This window comes from Poromitra crassiceps (genome assembly GCF_964638095.1).
Source record: "Poromitra crassiceps genome assembly, chromosome: 4".
Taxonomy (NCBI): domain Eukaryota; kingdom Metazoa; phylum Chordata; class Actinopteri; order Beryciformes; family Melamphaidae; genus Poromitra; species Poromitra crassiceps.
The window spans coordinates 74,061,262-74,086,527 of NC_139626.1; the positions used below are offsets into that span (position 1 = coordinate 74,061,262).

Consider the following 25,266-nt stretch of genomic DNA (forward strand, 5'->3'; position numbering starts at 1 on the left):
GAAGCTGTGCTCTGGCAAAGCGATTAGTTTAAATGGAACGGCACATAATAGACCTAGTTCACACATTCGCACTGCAAAGTCTGCATTTTGATGAGAAAAACGCTATGGGCCTTTTTCACAATGGCCATTTGTGTCTAGAAGACAGAGTATACACAGGTGCAACCAACTAACTAATTAGGGCTCCGGCACTGGAACACCTAAATGGACTGGAAGTTGGAAGCCCTAATTAACATCTTGCATCTAACATCTCATCTCGCTGCAGTGAAAAAGGCCTATTGCCATTTGTGTGGAATGTAACGGAAAAGTAATATAGCAAGTATGTAACGAATTACTTTTGGCATGGAGTAGCTAATAAGTAAAGTTATAATATTACTTTTGAAAATAGTAACGAGTAATGTGTAATATATTACTTTTTTAAAGTAACGTGCCCAACACTGGGGACTTCAATCAGGGACTGTACAGACGACTTCAGAGGTCGACCTGCTGTGTGGGGGATAATAAGGTCAGTAATATATTGTGGCGTCAGACCATGCAGGGCTTTAAAAGTAAGAACCAATACTTTAAAATCAATGCGGTACTTTATGGGGAGCCAGTGTAGAGAATATAAAATTGGGGTGATATGGGATCTCTTGTTGGTACCAGTTAAAAGCTGTGCAGCTGCATTTTGGATCATTTGAAGACGGCCCAGAGAGGATTTGCTCAACAAAGTAAAAACAGAATTGCAAAAATCAAGACGTGAAGAAATAAAAGCATGAATAATCATTTCTAATTCTACCTTGGACACAACATTTCTTATTTTTGCAATGTTCCTGAGCTGGTAAAAACAGGAGCGTGTGAGTTGACTCACGTGGCTGTCAAGGGACATTGATGTGTCAAAAATTACACCTACATTTCTCAACTTCTGTTGTACACACTTGCTTAACGAGCCAATACACTGCTTAATGTATGGCACTTTGTTGTCAGGAGCGATTATGAGTGTCTCAGTCTTATTTGAGTTTAACTGGAGGAATTTGTCACCCATCCAATTTTTAATTGCATCCAGGCAATCATTTAAAATCGACAATTCGTTAGTCTCTTCAGGTTTAAAGGAAAAATACAACTGGATATCATCCGCATAAAAGTGATAATAAATACCATAAAAACGTATACTAATTTGTCCAAGGGGCAGTATATACAATAAAAACAGCAATGGACCCAAGACCGATCCTTGAGGCGCCCCACATGACAGACAGGCAGATTCTGACATGAACTGCTGCACAAATACAGAAAAACTTCTATTCGTGAGGTATGATGAAAACCAGTCCAAGGCAGAACCAGAAATGCCAAAGTGTTTCAGCCTATTTAAAAGAGTACTGTGGTCAACCGTATCAAACGCTGAGCTGAGGTCAAGTAACACTAGTATAGTCAAGTCAAGTCAAGTCAAGTTTATTTGTATAGCACATTTTATACACAGAGGCAATTCAAAGTGCTTCACATAAAATGGTTGACAGGAAAAGAAAAGAAAAGAAGAGAGTAAAATGGACATTTAAAAGCATCAGAACAAAACTTTAAAAAAAGAGTATAAAAAGTGCATTAAGCAACTTCATTAAGCACATAAAATGGTTGACAGGAAAAGAAGAAATAAAATGGACATTTAAAAGCATCACAACAAAACTTAAAAAAAAAAGAGTATAAAAAGTGCAATAAGCAACAGGCGCAGCAGTTGCAGAAAGAGCTAAAACTTATAGAGGACTCATTGGGTTTGCATAGTAGCTGTCAGCAGTTAAAAGCGACGGTAAACATAAAAGTCTTTAGTCTATTTTTTAAAGTAAGTAAGGTTGGGGCAGATCTGAGGTCTTCAGGCAATTTGTTCCAGCTAGCAGAAGCATAGTGGGTAAATGCAGCCTTCCCATGATTTGATTTGATCCTAGGGACAGTTAATAAGTTGGACCCTGTTGACCTAAGAGTTCTAGACGGTTCGTAGGGTGGGAGCAATTCAGCTACGTATTTTGGGCCTAGGCCATTAAGTGATTTATAGACTAATAACAGTATTTTAAAATCTATTCTATGACACACTGGCAACCAGTGTAAGGACTTAAGAACTGGAGTGATATGATCAGCTTTCTTAGTCTTCATTAGAACTCTAGCAGCAGCATTCTGAATGAGTTGAAGTTGCCTAAGTTCTTTTTTGGAGAGACCAGAAAAAAGGCTATGGCAGTAGTCTAACCTACTATAAATGAAGGCGTGAATTAGTTTTTCTAGATCCTGTCTGGACATGTATCCCCTAATTCTTGCTATATTTTTAAGATGATAAAAAGCTGATTTTCTGATTGACTTAATGTGGGAGTTAAAGTTGAGATCGGAATCAATAATAACTCCAAGATTTTTGACTTGATCCTTAGGCTTCAGGGATCGAGACTCAAGGCGTACAGTGATTTTAAGCCTTTACCGCATTCATGACAACTCGGACCGCCGTAAGTTTCAACACGGAACCTCCGGCCAGGACAGATTGCGTTCACGCTGCACCTCCCGCTCGGGGGGGAAACCCAAACTGTTGCTATAGCAACCCATGTTCGCATGGTAGCTACCTACTAGTGAACAATGCTAACCGAACATGCTGAATGTTGAATTTCATACAGAGCGAAACACAGATGACACAAACACATTAACATTACATCATTAAGACCTCAAATTGTGTGTTAAAACATCAACAAACGTCTTTATAATCATTTTGTGATTATGATTAACGATGCAAGTTGCCATTTTGATGTGGCTGTGACGTCAAGTCGGAGAAACCGGAGCTCTGAATGATACCCGAATTTCCGAGCTGTAATTCCGGCCTGAACGACCGTTCAATTCACTTTTTACAGGTCGGAACCCATTTTTTCCGGCGGTCCGAGTTGTCTTGAACGGGGTATTTGTTCTTTGGGGCCAAAGACGATAATAATAATAATAATAATAATACATCGGATTTATATAGCGCTTTTCCAAATGCTCAAAGACGCTTCACAATACAAAACAATATAATACAATAACTTAAGAATAGAGAAGAAAATAAAAGGTGAGAGAGGAAGGAGTTCATGGGTTGAAAGCAAGTGTGAAAAGGTGGGTTTTGAGGGCGTGTTTAAATGATGACAGAGTGTCTGCTTGACGGATATAGCTGGGGAGGGCGTTCCAGAGGGTGGGGGCAGCTGCAGCGAAGTGCCCTGTCGCCCCAGGTCCGGAGCTGTGTTCTGGTGGTTTGGAGGAGGTTAGCATCTGCGGACCTGAGGCGACGGGTAGGCGTGTGGAGGTGAAGGAGGTCAGAGAGATAGGAGGGGGCCAGGTTGTTGAGGGCTTTGAAGGTGATGAGTAATAATTTGAATTGAATCCTGTACGTGATGGGGAGCCAGTGGAGATCGTGGAGGGATGGGGGTGATGTGGTCGGAGCGGCGGGTGGAGGTGAGCATGCGGGCGATCACGATCACCTCTGTTTTGTCTTTGTTTAGCTGTAGGAAATTCTGGCACATCCAGTTATTTATTTGATCAATGCACTGGCACAATGATTCTATGGGGGCATAGTCAGCTGAGGAAAGAGTTATATACAACTGAGTGTCGTCTGCGTAGTTATGATAGGCTACTTCGTTTTTTTGCATAATTACGCCTAGAGAGAGCATATAAAGGTTGAAGAGAACGTCCCCAGGGATCCTTGAGGCACCCCACAAGTCATCCTACCCAGCAAACATCGTCTTGACCGCGACATCACCAGACGATAGAATTGTGGTTTGGCATCTACCATCTAAGTCTGACGTTCTCTCCACATTCCTCCAAAGTAACGTTTAGACTGTCACTTCAAAACAAAAAATATTGACCTCATATTGCTTTGAAAACACCACATGTAGGTGTCTTTTGTGTTTTTGTTGAATAAAAATGACATTTGATTGACAATTTACCTGTTGTGTGATCAGATACTCACAGTGTGACATGCACTCCACCTGCAATGACGACTTTTATTGAACGCCCTTTTCTTTTTTTAATATGAAAACACGTTTATGTCATATAAGTGCAAGTGTCTCTTGCTATGGGCTTGTATTTATCACAAACTTCCTGAATCCTGTGGGATTGTCCCATTTCTCTTGCCGTAACTAAACGCAGTGTTGTGGGTTTTGGATGTGCTATGCTGTCTGCTAAAGTCACGTTGGTTATATTATCGTAAATTATATAAATATACCTGTCTCATCGCTGGTTGAAATCATGAAACAGAATTAGCGAGGCAGCTAGCCTATCAACGCAACTTCCAGTCGGGACCGTCAAAATGCTAAGTGCTCAATCTTAAGTATCTCTATATATGACCAAATCCGTAGCATTTGTAACTAATTCGGTGGCCTAATGGATAAGACACATGACTGCGAAGCGGTCGCCGCAGGATCGAATCCCGCATGAGGTGCGATCTTTTGTCTTTCAAAAATCGTTGAATCTGGACACGTTGTGGGGAAGTAGAGGAATTACGTCGCTAAGATTTCCATTCAGAATATATAATTAGACCCTGACTAGATGTAGTGGTTTGACGTGCAGCAGACGGTCGTTATACGTGAAAATGTTTGCTGGGTAGTTAGGTCAGATGTGTAATTGCCAATGGAGACAAAGTACTTCCTGTCTTGAAGATAGGACTTGAACCACGGAGGACCGTACCCGGTAGCCCAACCCAGTTTTCCAGTCTGTCCAATAAAATTGAGTGGTCAACAGTGTCAAATGCAGCGCTAAGATCCAGTAGCACTAGAATCGAATTTTTGCCTGAGTCTGTGTTCATTCTAATGTAATTTATGACTAGTAAGCACGGTTTCTGTGCTGTGATGGGGGCGGAAGCCTGATTGGAGTTTATCTAGGAGATCATTTGAGGTTAGGAATCTATTGAGTTGTAGGTAAACAACCTTTTCAATTATTTTGGCTATAAAGGGGAGATTAGATATTGGTCTGTAGTTACTGATTACCGATGCATCAAGGCTACACTTTTTTAGTAGGGGTTTAATAACTGCAGTTTTCAGGGACTCAGGAAAAGTGCCGGTCAAAAGGGAGCTATTAACACATTCACTGCCAGCCGTTTTTTTTTTTTACTGTAGGTAGCTTCTGCCAGAGGGTTTTTTTGAGGATTCTGGCTCATTTTACAAGAGCCGAGGATTATTTTCTGCTTGGACTTTGTGAACACAAAGTTCACAAAAGTACTAATAGAATAGCTTTCTCTGTCTAAAAGAGTTGGTTTGTAGAGTTAGTAGTTATGTAGATATTAGCCGTTGAGTACAGCATGGTTTCAGCGTCTGAGACTGAAAGCTGAGATAATCGCAGTTTTGTGAAATTCAATCAAACAGGCAGAACAGTCACTTTAACCATTTATTTTTGGCATCAGTGAGAGATCAGACATCTAAACAATATAGTTCTGAACGCCCTCTCCTTCAAACTCCTCCCTCCGTGGGCGTGTCTGGTGGCTTTCAGCAGCGTTTGTCACAAGCGAGTTTCTACTGCCTGTCTGAGCAGTGAGCAGCCTCCCTCCCTGGCGGCCCCCTCGTCGGCGAGTGTGGATGGGGCTCACTCGTTTCTTGGGTTTGAGAGCTTTGATGAAGCTTTGTGCGATTCTAGGCTTTATGCTGCGTGTTTCAAAGTGTGTTTTCCACCCAGTCTATTTTTGGAACCCCCCACCGTTGTGCGCCCGTGTGCACCAGCGTGAAAGCGTTTTCGCCTACAGTATGAGAATGAGGCTCGTTCGTTTCTGGGTTTTCGGTTGAGCTCAGCTGGAATGAAGCTGCGTGCGATTCTGCGCTTTCTGCTGGTGTTTCAAAGTGTGTTTCACCCATAATCTATTATGCAAATTTGCAATCCCCCACCGCCAGCTCCCAGCGCGATAATGCGCGAAAGCGAAAGCGTTTTCGCCAATCCATTTTACAGTATGAAAGAATGGTTTCCTCGCGCGTTCCCCTGCAGTTTTGGCTCGGCTTTTTCTAGTCTGGAGAGCACTGTCGCCACTTAGTGGGTCGGTGGAATGGGTTGTACATGTTCGGTGGCTCCAATATTTTTATAGGAGACGTGGGGGGCGTTGATCCACGTCCCACCGTCAATTTTTTTTTTTTTTTAAGACGAGATATCTCGTCATTGGCAGGTGATGAGTAATAATTTGAATTGAATCCTGTACATGATGGGGAGCCAGTGGAGATCGTGGAGGGATGGGGGTGATGTGGTCGGAGCGGCGGGTGGAGGTGAGCATGCGGGCGATCACGATCACCTCTGTTTTGTCTTTGTTTAGCTGTAGGAAATTTTGGCACATCCAGTTATTTATTTGATCAATGCACTGGCACAATTATTCTATGGGGGCATAGTCAGCTGAGGAAAGAGTTATATACAACTGAGTGTCGTCTGCATAGTTATGATAGGCTACTTTGTTTTTTTGCATAATTAGGCCTAGAGGGAGCATATAAAGGTTGAAGAGAACGGGCCCCATAATGGATCCTTGAGGCACCCCACAAGTCATCCTAGTTAGGTCAGATGTGTAATTGCCAATGGAGATGAAGTACTTCCTGTCTTGAAGATAGGACTTGAACCACTGGAGGACTGTACCCGATAGCCCAACCCAGTTTTCGAGTCTGTCCAGTAAAATTGAGTGGTCAACAGTGTCAAATGCAGCACTAAGATCCAGTAGCACTAGAATCGAATTTTTGCCTGAGTCTGTGTTCATTCTGATGTCATTTATGACTTTAGTAAGCGCGGTTTCTGTGCTGTGATAGGGGCGAAAGCCTGATTGGAGTTTATCTAGGAGATCATTTGAGGTTAGGAATCTATTGAGTTGTAGGTAAACAACCTTTTCAATTATTTTGGCTAGAAAGGGGAGATTAGATATTGGTCTGTAGTTACTGATTACTGATGCATCAAGGCTACGCTTTTTTAGTAGGGGTTTAATAACTGCAGTTTTCAGGGACTCAGGAAAAGTGCCGGTCAAAAGGGAGCTGTTAACTATTCGCAATAGGTCCGACGACAGACAGTTATAAACGCTTTAAAAAAAGCTTGTTGGAAGGGTATGGAGACAGCACGAAGATGATTTAAGGCCTTGCACAGTTTCCTCTAAGATTTCGTGGTCGATAACGCTGAACTGGGACAAATTTATCGAACTAGGGATCTGCGGGTAGGATGATATCACAGCATTTCTTGGTGTGGAGCCACTAATAGCCTGCCTGATATTAATAATTTTATCTGTAAAAAAGGCAGCAAACTCATTACATTTGACAGTAGAGAAGAACTCAGGTGCTACACAGAGAGGCGGGTTAGTCAGTCTATCAACTGTGGCAAATAGAGTGCGTGCATTGTTCACATTTTTGTTAATTATATCGGAAAAGAACGATTGTCTCGACCTTTTCAGTTCGAGGTTGTAGGAGTGAAGGCTTTCTTTGTAAATATCATAGTGAATGTGAAGATTAGTTTTCCGCCATTTACGCTCAGCTTTCCTGCAATCTTTCTTTTTGCATCTAACGGATGCAGAATTTCGCCAGGGTGCTTTAATCTTGCCAGACAGCATTTTTTACCTAACAGGCGCCACACTATCAATAGCATTCAGAATTGTTGAGTTGAAGTTATCGAGAATGTCATTGACAGAAGCTGATGTGGGAGGAGATAAAGAAAATGTCTCCATAAACAGCGTGCTGGTGCCTGCATTAATGTCTCCTCTTTTAACGGTTTGTGACCTATTAATGATCTCAGGGGAGATTTCCATTTAAAAGAAGATGCAAAGATGGTCAGACAACGCAACATCAATAGTCAACACAGAAGAGGACTTAAAGCCCCTGGTAATAACTAAATCCAGGGTATGGCCTCGGTTGTGAGTAGGCCCTGAAACATGTTGAGACAGATCAAAAGTATCAAGTAAGATATTCAGTTCTTTGGCAAAATTATCATTGGGGTTATCAATATGAATATTGAAATCCCCAGCAATAGATATACAGTCATGTTCCATGAAAATTAAGGAGAGTAGATCAGCAAATTCAACGAGAAAGCTGCCTGAGTATTTTGGTGGTCTATAGATATTCAGCAGTAACACAGTAGTTGAGCATTTCAGAATAGCAGCAAGGTATTCGAACGATGAGAAGTCTCCAAATGTTACCTGCTTACATTGAAACATATCAGAAAAGACAATCGCTACTCCCCCCCCCCCCCCCCCCTCTTATCAGCTCTGGGAGTGTCAATGAAGCTATAATTAGGCGGTGCTGATTCGGACAGAACAGCCACTCTGTTGTTCATATCGAGCCAGGTTTCGGTGAGGAACATTAAATCCAGATTATGACTGGTAATCAGATCACTGATGAGGAGAGATTTATTTGACAGCGACCTAACATTAAGGAGTGCGGCTTTAATATTTTTAGAGCCTGGAACTTGTATCGTTTGCTTTACAAGGGGAATGGAGATTAAGTCTGATTTAGAGACAGATTGTGTTGGGGGGAAAGTATTATGTCTGTATGAGATCAAGACTGGAATCGGATGGAAGTCCAATGTAGGTCCACCGCAGCCAGTTCCATTTCTAGTCTGTGCTGGGCCATTTCCTTTGCAAGACTGTGGGACCTTGTTTCTATCGGAACAGGCCGGGATGGTGGGGGCTGGCGTCGGGCTGGTCGATGCTTGAGGACTTGGACCACGGAGGGAGGGGCAGATCGGGGGGGTCTTGGACAGGCGGGGGTGGGGCGTGTCGACACTTGGGGGACTGCCTTTGGGGGAGGGGCAGATAGCGTAGTGGAGGCAGGTTCGGGGTCGGCAGTGTTGGGTCGGGGGGGCGTGGGGGATGGCAGAGAGAGGGTGGGTGGGGGGGGTGGGGAGCAGGTAGGTTGAGGGGGAAGTGAGGGAGGGGACTGTGGGGGGGCCAGGTTCGGGGTCGGGAGTGGTGGGTCGGGGGTGGGTCGGGGGGGCGTGGGGCATGGCAGTATGGGAGAGGGCTGGAGGGCATGTGAGGGAGGGGACGGTCGAGGGGGCAGGTTTGGGGGCGGGAGGGTAGAACGAGGGGGCTTAGATGGACAGGGGGATCATAGACAGTCCAACGCTTATCAGTTCGTTCAACCTGCTGGAGAATGGAATGGGGGAGGGGGGTGGGGAGAGGTGGAGGAGCAAAGAGGTGGAGGAAGGGGCAGATAGCCTGGAAGCAGAGAGCAGGAGAGGAGGAGGGGGGGGGGGGGGCAGCGTCCTCTACTTCATCCTGGAAGGAAGACGTCATGGTTGGTTGTTGATGAACTGGGAGTTGGCGGAGGGGACTAGAGGCCTCGAAGGGGGGGGGGGGGATGGGCTGAGATAGCCTGCATGGCAGTGGATGTTTCGTCTAGTCGGCTGACCTCGAATTGTGGCAACAGGGATTGTTGTTGCTGAGACGTGTCGTCTGGTAGCAGAGTGACCTCGAGTATAGTGCATTTCCCATCATCTGCCGTCATTATAATGTACTGTAATTTGAGACCTTAAGAAGAGCTGTTTCTGTTGAGTGGTGTTTACGAAAACCTGACTGAAAAGTGTCATACAGAGAGTGAGATTCTAAAGTAGCTGTGAGCTGTTTTGCAGCGGCTTTTTCAAGCAATTTCGACAAAAATGGCAATTTCGATATGGGCCTGTAATTTTTGGGGAGAGAGGGGTCCAGATTCTTTTTTTTCAGCAAGGGCTGAACTGTAGCATGTTTAAAATGGCTGGGGACAGTGCCAGTTAAAAGGGAGAGATTGATCATGGACAACACAGAAGGGCCGATTAAAAACATCTAAAAACAAAGATGAGGGAAAAATGTCAGCCGGGCCAGATGAAAGCTTCGTCTCCTGCAGCAATTTAGTGAGGTCGTCTAACGATACAGGAGAGGAGTCCAGAATTGTGGAGCAGGGAGGAGCAATGGTGGGATGGCTGCTGGATGAAGGAGAAATGCTTGCAAGTACATCACTAACTTTATCCACAAAATATTTAAGAAAAGTGTTACACTCAATATTAGAAAAAACGGGTACACTGGGAGAGGGCGGATACACTATAGAGTTTATAGTCTCAAAGAGAACCTTTGAGTTTCCTTTGCTTGATGCAATGAGATTGGTAAAATAAGCAGTCCTAGCATCCCTTATCATTTGATTTAAAATGATTAAAAGCTCTTTCAAATTCAACCGATGGACTTCTAGTTTGGTGTTTTTCCACAAGCGTTCAGCCTTCCTACAATTACGTTTAAAACTGCGGATTGGCTCATTAATCCAGGGGGAGGATTTTCCAGAGGTAACATGCCTATTTTTAAATGGGGCTACTATATATCCAGGACAGCAGAGCACTGATTGTTAAATAACTGGACAAATCTCTCCACATCAGTGCAGTTTGACAGATTATCTGGCTTGAATAAAGCTGAAAAATGTTCAGCTGTGGTTGACAATGCGCCTATGAGAAATGCGCTTTTGGGGCAGCAGGTCCAGATTAAAAACTACATCAAATAAAACACTTATGATCACTGATAAGAAAATCCTCTAGGTGAACATTATCAACAGTTAAACCATGAGAGAAAACTAAATCCAGCGTATGGCCCGCTGTGTGAGTGGGGCCAGAGACATGCTGCACATAGTTAAACGACTCAGTAATAGAAATAAAATCAGATGCAACCTGCAACGTGGAAGTTCAAATCACCTATAATTAAAACTTTGTCCAGCTTACCAGCGTACCAGTCCTGGTACGGGCACTGTATGGACCGCAGGGCGCTACGGAGAGTGAGACGCGCGGCCCAGCACGTAACAGGATGTGAGTTGCCAGAACTGCATGAACTGTATAGCCAGCGGTGCCTCAGGAGGTCCCTGAAGATCATCAAAGACACAAACCATCCCCACAACAGCCTGTTCTCCCTGTTACCCTCAGGGAGGAGATACAGGGTTCCAAAAGCACGCACAAATCGCTTGAGGGACAGTTTCTTCCCGCAGGCCACGAGACTCCTTAACATACACAAATAGTGTAGTAGCCGTACTGTACCGTACTGTAGCTGCTACCATTATGTATGTCTAATGTTTTATTGTATGTTTAATTAGGTATATGCTATTTGCACCTGTATGTCAAATACGTCAAATTTAAAATGTTTAAGCACGTCTAAAGTATGCACATGACATGTGCACCTATGTGCAGTGAATATGCCACTGTCTCTGACTTGTCTTATCACTCTACTGCCTTATTGCTTGTTGTGTCTCTTGTTGTTTTTGCACTCATATGCCCTGTTATATTTGTACTATGTTGTAAACGGAGTCCACAGCACAAGAATTTCACACGTGATACTTGTACCACGGAGTGACAATAAAAATCTTGAATCTTGAATCTTGAATCTTAATAACGGATGATAAAAACTCAGTAAAATTAGACAGGAAAGGAGCAGATGGGCCAGGGGGTCGATAAATTAAAATACAGTAAAACGGGTTCAACCGACCAACTTTAGTTATTTGTAGTTCAAAGGAGGAGAAAGTCTCTGTGTTTACTGATCAACAACCAAACGGTCTTTAAAAACTACTGCGAGACCTCCACCACGGCCTGACAGCCTCGGCGAGCATATAGAACTACAGTCCGCAGGGCAAACTTCATTTAGGACGGTGTAGTCCATATCTCGCTGCCAAGTCTCAGTGAGAAAAATAAAATCAATTTTCTCTTTAATAAAGAGGTCATTGAGGACGAATGTTTTGTTGGCAATGGAGCGAGCATTGAGCAGAGCCAAACTGATAGATTCTATAGTAGCTCCATCAGTGCCTACAGAGGCGAGAGGCAACGGGCGCAGGTGAGAGGAGTTTACCCCCCAGCGATGCCTGCCTTCAGACAGCCGCTGTGAGCTGCAGTTCCAAATGACAGGGATGGGGAGGGAAAAAATCCTATAGGGGGAGCTCTCTGCACACAAAATAGCTGGGATAGGTGGGCTATGAGTGATATGAGAAAGGTATGGATCAGACTGAGATTTATCTTGAACTAGGCCCGGGACAGAAATATAGCGTCAGTCAATGCGGGTAGACAGATGGCAGGAGAAATTCATGGCCATAACCGCAATTCCTTTGCTATTGGGATGGAGCTTGTCAGGTTTAAACAGGTTTCTCCTCATCCAAAACCGGTCAAAATGGTCAACATAGCCGTATCCACAAGCTGAGCAAAAATGACGTAGCCACTGGTCAATATGATAAAGGCGGCTAAAGAGCTCAGAATTCCGTCGGAGGGTGGGGATTAGACCAGAGAAAATGCTAATTTTGCCAAGGCTCTCAATCATCACCGCTAGTGACTCGTAATCAACGCCAAGTTTGAATGATTGCTTAGACCTGATATTGTTTGTGCCCACATGAACAATCACTGTGTGGGGAGACGGGTGACGCACAATGATGGACGGGATATATTCCACTATGTCAAGGACTTTTGCGCCAGAGAAGGAGTATGTAATGCCATTTGGAATCGCAACGTATCTAACAATGGAATCACCCACTAGGATGTATTCTGGAGGTGGAATATGGAGGCCAGCCTTGGCAGAGCTAGCCATACTAGCCACAGGAGGAAGGGGAGGGGGCTAGACATGCCAGCCGCAGGCGAGATGACAGGGGAGCAGGGGGGGTAGATACGGGAGAGGCCCACGGACGCTTAGCAGGGGGAGAGGGGGGTGTTTGATGCAATACTGCGGGGAGAGGTGTGCTTCCTGCGGGAGGAAGGTCCAGGACCGGCACCGCTGCCCTTAGCGAGCAGGCGCCTGGAAGAGGATCCAAATGGGGAGGGTGTGGGAGACGCCGTCGGGTTGGGAAATAGCGGCCCATCTTCATCCAGAGTGGACCGTATTTGTTGGCGAGCTGAAGTGGGTCAACATCTTCTTCACCTGTTGAATCAGCGAAGAGGGGAATGGATAGCTTAATGCCCCTCGCTACTGTAGCCCAGGAGGTGGAGGGAACCGCTGAGTCGGCCCCACAAGACGGCACAATGGCAGGGTGGCGACGGTCAACAGCGGGCTCCACGGCGGCTTGCTGGAGGCGGTCAGTGAGCTGGGACTGGCGGTGTAGGAGTTCATGAATGAGCTTTGTGTTGTTGTGACTGGAATCCGCCCACGGCGGAGGAACGTTGCAGCAGCAAAAGCAGGCTGGGGCAGGCAGCAGCGGTAGCAGCGAGTCTGCGGTCTGTGTGCTGTCCTGTAGTCCATAGACGAACTCGCCCAAGGCGGGGAGATATATGGACGGACCTCAGTCATGCTTAGTCATAAAATTGAAAATAAGTATGTGTGTATATATACAGACACAAGAAAAGCAAACTCGCCTAGCTTCCTCAAGGGGAAGTAAACAACGATACAATTAGTCAAGCTAGACTGCGTTAGTTGTGACACTTCCTGGGGGAATTTCAGAATAAAAGAAGGGAAATGTTAGGGTTGGGCTACAACCCAGGTTTTATGAGTCTAATGACATTGTAGAGTAGGGAGATCATTCCCTGTGTCTCTGGCAGAGTACGGCCTACTAATACTAATGGACCGCCCCATCTCTCATCAACTTAGGATGTAGGTGGGATAAGGATGCCTAGAGAGCGGGGTCATAAAGCCAATGTAAGGCTTAATATTACTATTTAAATCTTTTCATAACGTTAGGTGGTGCTGTTGGAAGCCTTGCATCAGAGAACCAATCACGAGGGGGCAGTGACGCTCATGCAGAACCGGTGTCTCGCAAAACATCGCCGCGTTTGCGGAGAAACATATTAATCACTTAGAAACAAACATAACCTGTTAATAGTACATGTTTCATCCGGCCCCGGCGGCTAGAGGTCTTTCCCCCAGCGATAAGCCCGACTCCCGAGGCTAACGTTACAGAGCCTGCTGTCGATGACTTCACAGCGCTTCACATTAGCAAGCGGACCACTTCCGGGTAGGACAAATTATTGTAAAATAAACAACAGGTATAAACTCTCTTTGCAGCACATCAGTGTCTTGCTCTATATTGGAACTATGAAACATTGCATTGCCGCTACCAAATACAATTCTAATAATAAATGTAGGCGTGTCTGCTGCCGGCTGTTCTCGCCGGGCTCTGAACCAGATTTGGAACAGTAAATTCCCAGACGTTTGGTGGTTAGGTGGCACTGTTGGCGCCGCTCACCAAACGTCTGGAAACCGAGACTACCCTTGGGGTTGCTTGTCCCAGTAGAAGGCCCTAGTGTGGGGACCAGGGTTCAGCTAGTGCCACTTGTCACCACTCCGGATAGTAAGATGGGTTTGGCGACGCTGTTGACACAGTTCCCCAGCGGCTTGGCACCTATGACACACCACTCTAGTCAGTGTGTGTGTAAAGAGGCTAAACTTGCATTCCCAGAGATGATGCCGCTCTCATAACACAGCCCCCCTGCTGCCTCCCATGACAACGCTATCCTGGGAAAAGGGGTAGGTATAGAGCTAGGGGTTGGCTGCAGAGATTGCACTCTCCTGGCGAAGAAGGCCATCAGGGAGGTGCAACAGAGCGATTGTCAGCAGGGGGTTATCATGGTGCCTCCACATTCTGAGTGAAGATGGAGACTGATTATGGCAAAATATTTTCCCTTACTTCTGGAGGACAAGCCGCCTTTAGGCTTTGCTTGTCCCAGTTAGGTTGGGAAGCAGGTCCATGCTTACTGCTTATTAACTGCTCCCCATATTAAGGTCTGGTCCGAGGCCCACACCAGTCAATCTTACCTGTGACCTGCCACCCTCCTCAGGATGGTAAAGCAGGGCTGAGTGGGTGTTAACTCTTATGTAACATCGGGCCCGGACAGTGTATCTTAATCGGACATCTGCCCTCAGGACGACAGTCTCTGTCCGTCACAGACCAAGCTGCCTTAAGAGACCAGTCTCCTAGGTTGGGCTCTTTTATTAGTTAGGAATATATTCCAACAGGCATAGGGGATCGGAGGTCAGAGCGGGAAGAATTTCCCGAATTCCTGGAAGACAAGCCACCCTCGGGCTTGCTTGTCCCATTTCTCATCGGAGGGGGTTCCAGTGACACAGATAATGAGCAGATGTGCTGCAGCTTAGGAGCTTTACACGCAGCTCACTCTATTGTGCCTCAGTGGCAGCCACACACCACTCCAGGTAGTGCGATGTGTCAGCAGCAATGGCGACGGGGCTGTGTATAAGTGGCTTACAAGCCCGCACACGCTCAGCCAGGCTCACCGTGCCCTAGCCTGGCACCGGCCTTGCCTTGGTACCTGTTATGCACCACTCTAGAGAGAGTGATATGGGTTCAGCGTCTCTGTGGACAAGTCTGAGGTACCTGCAGCTTACAAGCTTTGCACAGAGGCAGTCCAGTTCACCAGGCCCAGATGCCGGATATCCTTCTACCCTCAGGGACAGATAGATAGGTAGAACCATCGGCATGTCAGCGGGTTCTCCCGGCCACTGTTTTGCTTGAGGTTGGTCCAGTATGTCCGACTCTTCAAAATGTGCCTCTTCCGTAAGGCCTGGAAGACAAGCTGCCTTTGGGCCTTGCTTGTTCCAGTCTGGTTGAGGACCAGGGTGACCGGGAGATCGTGTCCCTCCCTTAGGGCTGAGGTCTTCCATGGTGCATTCTGCCCCTGGCTCTTTTGAATGTGCAGCACAGTGCTCCTGGCCCTTCAGGACATGGTGTGTAGTGCCTGCTCCCCACTTTAGGTCTGGTCCGAGGCTCAAACCAGTCAGTCTGTCAGACTGGCCCTTCCACCCTCTCCATGATGGTGAAGCAGGGCTGGAGTGGGCAGTCACTTGTGGCCGTTGGGCCCTGACAGTGCAGTTCCACTGGACATGTGCCCGCAGGGCAACGGACTCAGTCCATTACAGACCGAGCTGCCTTGGGAAACCAGTCTCCAAGGCAGGGCTCTCTCATTGTTTTGTGGATACAATCCATACATACAGGGATGTCACAATGGGAACTTCCTTAATTCTTGGAGGACAAGCCACCTTCAGGCTTGCTTGTCCTGGTTCATTCATGGCCAGGGTGACCTGGAGAGGGTGCCTCCGCCCCTTGGGGGCCGATGGGTTCCACAGCTGCACATTGTGCCCCTGGCTCTTATGACCATGTGCTCACTGCTCAGTGCTCTATGCCTCGGCAGAGGACTGTTGGTGCGTATTGCCTGTGCTCCACCCTAAAGTCTGGTCCAGGGGCCACACCGTTTGGTTATTGAGCTGCGCCCTTTGACCCTCCCCAGGATGGTGAGGCAGCGCTGTGTGGGTCATGGTGCCCGTCAGAGCCCTGACAGTGCTCCATTGGACATATGCCCGCAGGGCAACATACTCCCTCCATTGGTTACAGACCAAGCTGTCTTGAGCAACCCGTCGCCAAGACTGGGCTCTCTCATACAATCCGACAAGCTCATGGGGTGGAGCATGAATTTTTCCCTGACTCAAGAGACAAAGAGGGAAAAAAAGGGAAGACAAGCCGTCCTCAGGCTTTGCTTGTCCCAGTTTAATTTGGAGGATGGTGCCTCTGCCTCTTGGGGTCGATGGCATCCACAGCGCACTGGTGCCCACTTTTTTGGAGGCACGCTTAGGCACGTTGCCTCCCAAGCTTGGATTTGCCCGCAGAGGGATCTGCAGGTATATGAGCTGCGCTAGCTCTCGGTCGGACCAATGCCATTGTATCGACAACAGCAACGCCATTGTATCGACCAAAGAAGGAAAAAGAGGAGTTGTGAGCTACGTGCCCTTCGGTGCATAGGACTGTTGCTGCTTACTGCTGGGTGATGCTGGGGTGGTGCTGTGCCGTGCCCTGCATTCCACCCTAAAGGCCTGATCTGAGTCCCGTGTCAGTCAGTCTATGGAACTGCGGCCTTTCACCCTCCTCAAAGTTCCTTATTTATTAATTACTAAGTCACTAATGACTCCGGGGTCATGACTTTTACGAGAACATACCAGGGTCCCGAGGGAGGTCTTCTGTGTGAAGCAAGCCTTGTTACCTTGCTCTCTACCCAATTACAGATCACCTTAGCATTGACGAGGTCTGCTAAGCCCTGGTGGCACCTTGTGCCTGGGCTAGGGTTGTCTGCATATGGAATATTTTGTCATTGTTTGTGCACAGAGGTAGCTCTGGCGGTGGTGCATCTCATTCCACTCATGGCCACTTCATGCTCCCGGAGGAGCAGATACATCTGCATGGTTTCCTCACGGGGTGTCTTACAGAGGAATCTCACATGAATGGAATTCATGAGGGAGAGAAGTCAACCGATAGGAAACAGATGGTTACGATGTAACCCAGGTTTCCTGAGGGAGACTTCTCTCCCTACAAGAAGCCACTCCGAAACAGGCTTCCAATCAGAATTAAGCAAGCGCGCCACACCTGAGAGTAGGTTATATAGCTGAGTCCGGCCAATCAGGGTGCACGCGCAATTGCACCCAGGTGGTGCTAGTTAGTGACTTAAAGAGTAATCCACGACAGCTGCGCTGGATCAGATAATCGCACATGAATGGAATTCATGAGGAGAAGTCTCCCTCAGGAAACCTGGGTTACATAGTAACCATCCGTTACTTGGATTAGTAACTGTAACATTATTAATCCATTACACAACTACTGGGGAAAAGTAATTCATATATTATCATTATTAGTAATCACTGCCCAATCCCAGGCCAAAATGAAAATAAAATTCCTGTCACGTCCCAATCTCGGTATAATGACTTCCGTCCCATCCCGCTCTTCCTCTTCATCTTCTTTTTTGTGTGTGAATCTTTAGGCCATATAATGTTTTTGATTTGATGTTCTCCCAATCCTTTTTAGATACTTTGTGTTCTACTGCAGTTTTAACGTGCCCATAAATATGTGCATATTTATATATAAGAACTGGTCTATTGTTCTCACTGCCATCCGACTTATTTTCCCGTCCCGTGATGAATAGTGAAGTACCTCCCATCTTGTGGGAATTCCACGTAAATCTTGTGATGCACGGGATTCCTGAAAAATGTCCGCTTCTATAGACCCTTTTCACGGCGGGCATTTTGTGTCGAAAAGGCATAGGTGCAAGCAAAACACTAATGAGGGTTTCCAAATTCCAATCCAATCGAGTCCCTGTGTTGCCTCCGGCTTGGCCGGGTGTCTGTGGGTGGGAATCTGGTGGCGTATGACTGAGTCCTGGTCACTGCTGGTTCTGGTTGGTTTAGGGGGTGGAGCAATGGCCGGGACAGCAGGGGGGATAATGTAATAACATCTTCAGACAGATATTGTAATAATGCAATGTTTTCACATTTCAAAACATTTTTCCATATGTTTTCTGATGTCATGTGACAGTTTGTACTTCTAATGTAAAAATGTGTATTCTCAGGTGAAAAATCCACATGTAGACATTACATTAAATTACATACAGTACGTGTGATATTTAACACGTGAACAATTCATTTCACATACAAAACCATCATGTGTCCCAAAAGTGTTTTGACTTTTTTTAAGGAGATTGCTGGTTGAATGCATTTGGTTGAATGGATTATCAGGACAAATAAAACAGGTTTTATAACATTTTTGACTAATTTAGAGGGACACTTATGGAAGTGTAATGCATTGACTTGAATTGCTCCGTTTTTGTGAAATTAAATACATTGTAAGCATTGTCTTCTTTTGTGTGTGTGAATCTTTAGGCAATATAATGTTTTTGATTTGATGTTCTCCCAATGATCATAATCATCATCATACATTGTAATCTGCCATGTTTTTTTTGTTTTTTTTACAGGGCATTTTTATTATTTGTATTTGTATTTATGATGATGATGATGATTCCTTTTACAAACAGGGCAGCTTTTTTCATGAAAAATGATCTAATTTATTAAGAAAAACTCCCCCCCCACCAAGTGAATGCATTACAGTACACTTCCGTAGAAACTTTATCAAACTTAAACATGACCTCACAGCCAATGACTTTATCTGGGATACATAATACTATGTAAAACAATACTTCCTGTCATTCTGGGCACTGCACTCAGTCTTTCCTCTCACTCCTTTTAGCTGATGTTCCTGGCCTACGTGTTTTTCCTGGTTTGGCTTGGAGTGACAGCCTTCACCAGCCTGCCTGTCTTCATGTTCTTCAACGTCTGGTCCATGTGCCAGAACAGCAGCTTGATGCCAGAGGGAGCTAACCTCTGCCTGGACCTACGCCAGTTTGGTACGTGACTGTCACCCCAGACAAATAGAGTACCACAGGGAGACAAACAGACCCGTAGTGGCGGATGTGTTACGGTTTGGTTAGTAGGTGTGAGGATGTGTGGACCCAAGTGCAGAAAAAAGGGAAGCAGCAGGCAAGGTTTCCAGGAGCATCCAAGTTTTATTTCAAACTTTACATACAAAATAACAAAAAACCCACTAGCTCACAGCTAGGCAATACACAAAAACTCAGAGCACTAGGACAGGGTTACCGATACATACCACGACCAACCACAGATAGACAGTAGACAATGTTCCGACAAAGACAACACACAGACTGAGACAATATATACACACAGGGACAATCAGGAACATGGGAGACAGCTGGGGAGGCAGGAACACAGAGCAAAACGGGAGAAATGATTGGTAGGGAGATAATGGGGCAGACTAACCAGACATAGGCAACAGGTGGGAGGACAGGCAGACTAACAGGGAAAACATAACACTCATCTCTCTATTGTAACACATAAAAGTCCACTTTAGCTCCAGGAAAATAATCACACACAACATAGCAGATAAACCCAACTAATTTCTCTATAATAAACATAAAGTCCACTGAGTCCATCTCCTCCGGAAAATGTCACTCAGCATGCAGAGCAGGCCACACCGTGGCCTGGGCATGACAGTACCCCCTTCTCAAGGAACGGCTTCCAGACGTTCCCCTGAAACACCGAGCAGGGTGGGCGGAGGGGGACCCGGAGGCAGGACACAGAAACCAGAGACCCGGATGGGGAAAGGGCAGAGCCGGCCACCTCAGGTGGACGACCTGGGGGCAGGGCAAACTGGCGGAGCAGGTCTGGCGGACGGCCAGGCGGACTGCCAGGCCGACAGAGAAGGTCAGGACGACGACCAGGAAAACCAGACCCAGGAGGAAGACCAGGAGCGGAGCCAGGAGTCGGAACACCAGGACCGGAGCCAGGAGATGGAATGCCAACACCGGAGCCAGGAGTCGGAACACCAGGACCGGAGCCAGGAGATGGAATGCCCGGACCGGAGCCAGGAGGCGGAAGGCCAGGACCGGAGCCAGGAGACAGAAGGCCAGGACTGGAGTCAGGAGACGGAAGACCCGGACCGGAGTCAGGAGACGGAAGGCCAGGACTGGAGTCAGGAGACGGAAGACCCGGACCGGAGCCAGGAGACGGAAGGCCAGGACCGGAGCCAGGAGACAGAAGGCCAGGCCTGGAGTCAGGAGACGGAAGACCCGGACCGGAGCCAGGAGACGGAAGGCCAGGACTGGAGTCAGGAGGCGGAGGATCCGGGCTGGAGCTGGGAGACACAAGACCAGAGTACCTGCGAGACGCCGGGACCAGTGGCACACACAGCACAGGAACAGGAAGTTCCTGCACCACAGGAACAGGAAGCTTGCGGGGCGCCGGAACCGGTGGCTCCCGCAGCACAGGGACAGGAAGCTTGCTGGGCGCAGGAACCGGTGGCTCCCGTAGCACAGGAACAGGAAGTCTGCGGGGCTCAGGAACCGGTGGCTCCCGCAGCACAGGGACTGGCACTAGAGACTCAGAAAACACAGGTACAGGAAGCTTACGGAGTGCCGGAACCGGTGACCCCTGCAGCACAGGAACAGGAAGTCTACGGGGTACCGGAACTGGTGGCTCCCGCAGCACAGGAACAGGAAGTCTGCGGGGCGCAGGAACCGGTGGCTCCCGTAGCACAGGGACAGGAAGCTTGCGGGGTGCCGGAAGCGGTGGCTCCCGCAGCACAGGAACAGGAAGTCTACGGGGTGCCGGAACCGGTGGCTCCCGCAGCACAGGAACAGGAAGCTTGCGGGGTGCCGGAACCGGTGGCTCCCGCAGCACAGGGACTGGCACTAGAGACTCAGAAAACAGAGGTACAGAAAGTTTACGGGGTGCCGGAACCGGTGGCTCCCGCAGCACAGGGACTGGCATTAGAGACTCAGAAAACACAGGTACAGAAAGTTTACGGGGTGCCGGAACCGGTGGCTCCCGCAGCACAGGGACTGGAAACTTGCGGGGTGCTGGAACCGGTGGCTCCCGCAGCATAGGAACAGAAAGCTTGCGGGGTGCCAGAACCGGTGGCTCCCGCAACACAGGAACTAGCACCTTGTGGCGCCGCCGACGCTGGGGCTTCTGCTGCTGGGACCTGAGCTCGGGTGGCATGAGGCTTAGAGGGCCACCCCGAGCCAGGCGGGTACCCCAGTTAGGGTTCAGGGCAGGGTGAGACTGGGACCTGGCAGGTGGGGGGTGAGGCAGCATGGTCTCCTCAAACAACGCCGCCTGCCAGGCAAAGTACTGGAATAAAGTCATTTTCTCACCAGCAGCCGGAGGAGGGGATTGCTGCTCAGCGCAATAGGCTGCCTCCTGTGCAAAAACTTGAAAAATAGTTAGTAATTATTTTTGTTCTGTGGCCTGGTTGGGCTCAACACAGGGCTGAGACAGAGGCTTGGAGTGTGGGTGCAGATAGTCCTTCAGTCTAGCATTGACCACATCCAGGTGGGGGACAAAGTGACTCACCCATGGCCTCTCCTTCAACCAGCACTGCTGGGCGGTGATGTCATCCATCCATGATGTTTGTAGATGGTGAGGAGAGGCCATGAGCTGAGTCACTGTCCAGTCAAAGGCCTCGACTTTGTCCCTGAAGAGCCGTTTCTCAGCTGGGTCCATCTTTTTATGGTCGGAACATTCTGTTACGGTTTGGTTAGTAGGTGTGAGGATGTGTGGACCCAAGTGCAGAAAAAAGGGAAGCAGCAGGCAAGGTTTCCAGGAGCATCCAAGTTTTACTTCAAACTTTACATACAAAATAACAAAAAACCCACTAGCTCACAGCTAGGCAATACACAAAAACTCAGAGCACTAGGACAGGGTTACCGATACATACCACGACCAACCACAGATAGACAGTAGACAATGTTCCGACAAAGACAACACACAGACTGAGACAATATATACACACAGGGACAATCAGGAACATGGGAGACAGCTGGGGAGGCAGGAACACAGAGCAAAACGGGAGAACTGATTGGTAGGGAGATAATGGGGCAGACTAACCAGACATAGGCAACAGGTGGGAGGACAGGCAGACTAACAGGGAAAACATAACGCTCATCTCTCTATTGTAACACATAAAAGTCCACTTTAGCTCCAGGAAAATAATCACACACAACATAGCAGATAAACCCAACTAATTTCTCTATAATAAACATAAAGTCCACTGAGTCCATCTCCTCCGGAAAATGTCACTCAGCATGCAGAGCAGGCCACACCGTGGCGTGGCCTGGGCATGACAGGATGGCTGGAGAAACACAGTGATCTTTACCTCCACCAAGGAAGTTGTAGCTCAGGAGGTAGAGTGGTAGCCTGGTAAACCAGCCCGTCACGTGAACTCACATTTCATTTGGTTCTGCGTGACGGTCTGGCCCCGACGCCATGGGGGGGTTTAGCAGAAGCGGAAGAGCGGAAGAGCCAATCAGCGACTCAGTTGTGATTGACAGCGCAAGTTGGCCAATCAGGTACGCCACTAGCTCTGACTGCACTAACAAAACAGTAATGGCCGCCTCCTTGCCTGATCATCTCGAGGAGTCATGTCAGCGTTTGTCTAGTTTAAACAGGCATAAAGTGCAGTTATTGCAGAAATAGACTCAATAACAACAATTAAACAAGTACAGGAGTATTGCCGCAACCGCAGAGTTTCTCAGCGGAAAATATGTTTTTGCCATTCTCCCGAGTGGATTTGGGTTCGATTGTATCCGACGCTGATTGGCTGAAGGAGTTGTCTGTCAAGGCAACTACGCCCGCCCATGCTCCCGCCCCTGCTAAACCACCCCCATGGCGTCGGGGCCAGACCGTCACGCAGAACCAAATGAAATGTGAGTTCACGTGACGTGCTGGTTTACCAGGCTACCACTCTACCTCCTGAGCTACAACTTCCTTGGTGGAGGTTTACCAGGCTAGTAGAGTGGGTCATCCACTAATCGCTTTGGATAAAAGAGGTCAGTGGTTCGATCCCCGGCTCCTCTAGTCTGCATGTTGAAGTGTTCTTGAGCAAGATACTGAATCCCAAATTGCTCCTGATGGCCGTGCCAGCACCCTGCACTCATTTAACGCCGTGCGCAATGCAAATTGGGGGCGGGCACAAATCTGTTGTCTTTTAAAAAAATAATAATAATAATAATAATAATAATAACTTAACTTTACCACTATTCCTTCAGATGTTGTAGTTGTCATAGACTGTGTTGCATAGTTGATTGCTCTATTGCTGACAAAAATGTGTTATTGTAAGTCACTTTGGATAAAAGCGTCTGCCAAATGACATAATGTAATGTAATGTAATGTTATAATTGTACTGGGCATAGGCGTGCCACATGCCAAAGCAGGCATTTCAGCACTAAAATGTGGGGATAGATGGCATTATCCTATCGTCAGCAGCGTGCAATTACTTTGCGCTAAGAGCTTTAAAAAGGACCTCTTATGCGCTAAATACCTCGCTGCGCTGGAGCGCACCATAATCTCCGCGCAGCGCAGAAACGTCATTACACACGGACGTGCCACCCCAGGACATAAAATTCTGCTGCTAAAATTGGGTAACCAGCAGATTATTCGGTGAGGGAATCAACTATAATTCACTGAGAAACAGGGGCGGTTTTAGGATGACACCTTTGGGTGGGCTCAGCCCCCAAATAATCTATATGGTGGATCGCAGACCCCCTAGGGGCGTCCGGGGGCATGTACCCCTGGGACAAAATGTTGTACATTTTAAAGTCCCTGGAAACCAGAAATATTTCTTTATTATTTAGCATTTTGAGTTCATCACATCACAGGACCCTATGTTAATAAGCCACCAGCCAAATTTGAACGATGATGAACGTCGCAAAGTATATAAATTTAGTTTTGACAGTCGTGGCAAAACTCATGAGAATCAATTAATTTTTAGAGTGTATTTTCTCCCGCGGACTGTGTGGGCGTGTCCCGTCTGCAGCAGGTTTTCCGAGAGAGAGAGAGCGCGAGACAGAGGGGGGGAGGGAAACGGAGAAAGAGATCGAGTGCTGTGTGTCGAACACAGCACTCGTGCTGTGTGTCCACAGCACGAGTGTGTGTGTGTGTGTGTGTGTGAGAGAGAGTAACCTCGCGTCACCAGCCTGTGTGTCTCTCTTTGTGCTCTCTCTCTCACTAGTCCCGAGAGAGAGAGAGAGAGAGAGAGAGAGAGAGAGAGAGAGAGAGAGAGAGAGAGAGAGAGAGAAGCATAGCGCTTGGCACAACGGCACACAGAGTGGGCGGGAGACGGACAGCAAGGGAGCGCTGTCACTGGGGGCAAAGAACGGACAAAAGGAGGGTGGGTGCGGATTGCGCGCGTGTACAAAGGTTATATAGAGCTTATGACGTCATAAGCTCCTGCGTTTTAGCACCTCGCGCACTGCTGTCTTCAATGAGGAAGTACTTTGTAGAATCTTGTAGAAAAGTGTCGATTTTAAGGCTTTGGGTTGAAAGTAATGTATAATAATTTCGGAGGCACAAAATTACAACATAAGACCCTAAATAACATAGTTAGAACGTTTTTGTGGATTTTGGTTTCCAGGGACTTTAAAGTAAAAATTGATCAATCTGGTGCACTTTTAGATCAAAATGAATCGACTAGATCTATGAAGAAAGCTTAATCAATTCATCAGATTCACTCTTCTTCTTCTTCTTCTTCTTCTTCTTCTTCTTCTTCTTCTTCTTCTTCTTCTTCTGTGTGTGTACTTCTTAGCAGATAGATACAGCTTCTTCTCACAGTTCCTCTGTTCTCCACCTCCACACAAAATCATTAAAACAATAATCTAAGAGTGACTTGAGGTTAATGAGGTACCAAAGAAGTTAAAGGAATTAACTTCATAAACTGTATGGCAACCATGAATAAAGCTAACCTTCACACATAGCAAGCAACACTGCAACAGGCATATCAGTGGCTATTCTAAACATAGGCTACGATTTAACAGATTACCAAAATGGCTGGCCACTTAGTATTATGCTAGTGTGCATTTGCATATCAACAGACCCATTAATTAATTAATTAATGAGAGATGAATAGAGGAGGGCCAGCTATTCTTATTTTTGTTAAAACTTTTTTTTTTTTTTTTTACACTCTGGGCTCTATCGTTGCATCGGCCTATGAACTGCGCCCAATGCCAGACGCAGCCCAGAGTAGTGGGCGTGGACCAGCGCACTCGATA

The 25,266-nt window shown here is 47.1% G+C and overlaps 1 protein-coding gene across 1 annotated transcript in view; it reads left to right on the forward strand.

Moving 5' to 3' along the window:
- LOC310774761 (neuronal membrane glycoprotein M6-a-like) overlaps nt 1–25,266 on the forward strand; it is a gene marked incomplete at both ends in the record, with an annotated part of 125,033 nt that overhangs the window by 71,078 nt on the left and 28,689 nt on the right. The window contains one exon of the mRNA XM_083634896.1: nt 18,894–19,050. Coding sequence (XP_083491022.1) covers nt 18,894–19,050 — 157 coding nt within the window. The remainder of the gene's footprint in view (nt 1–18,893; nt 19,051–25,266) is intronic.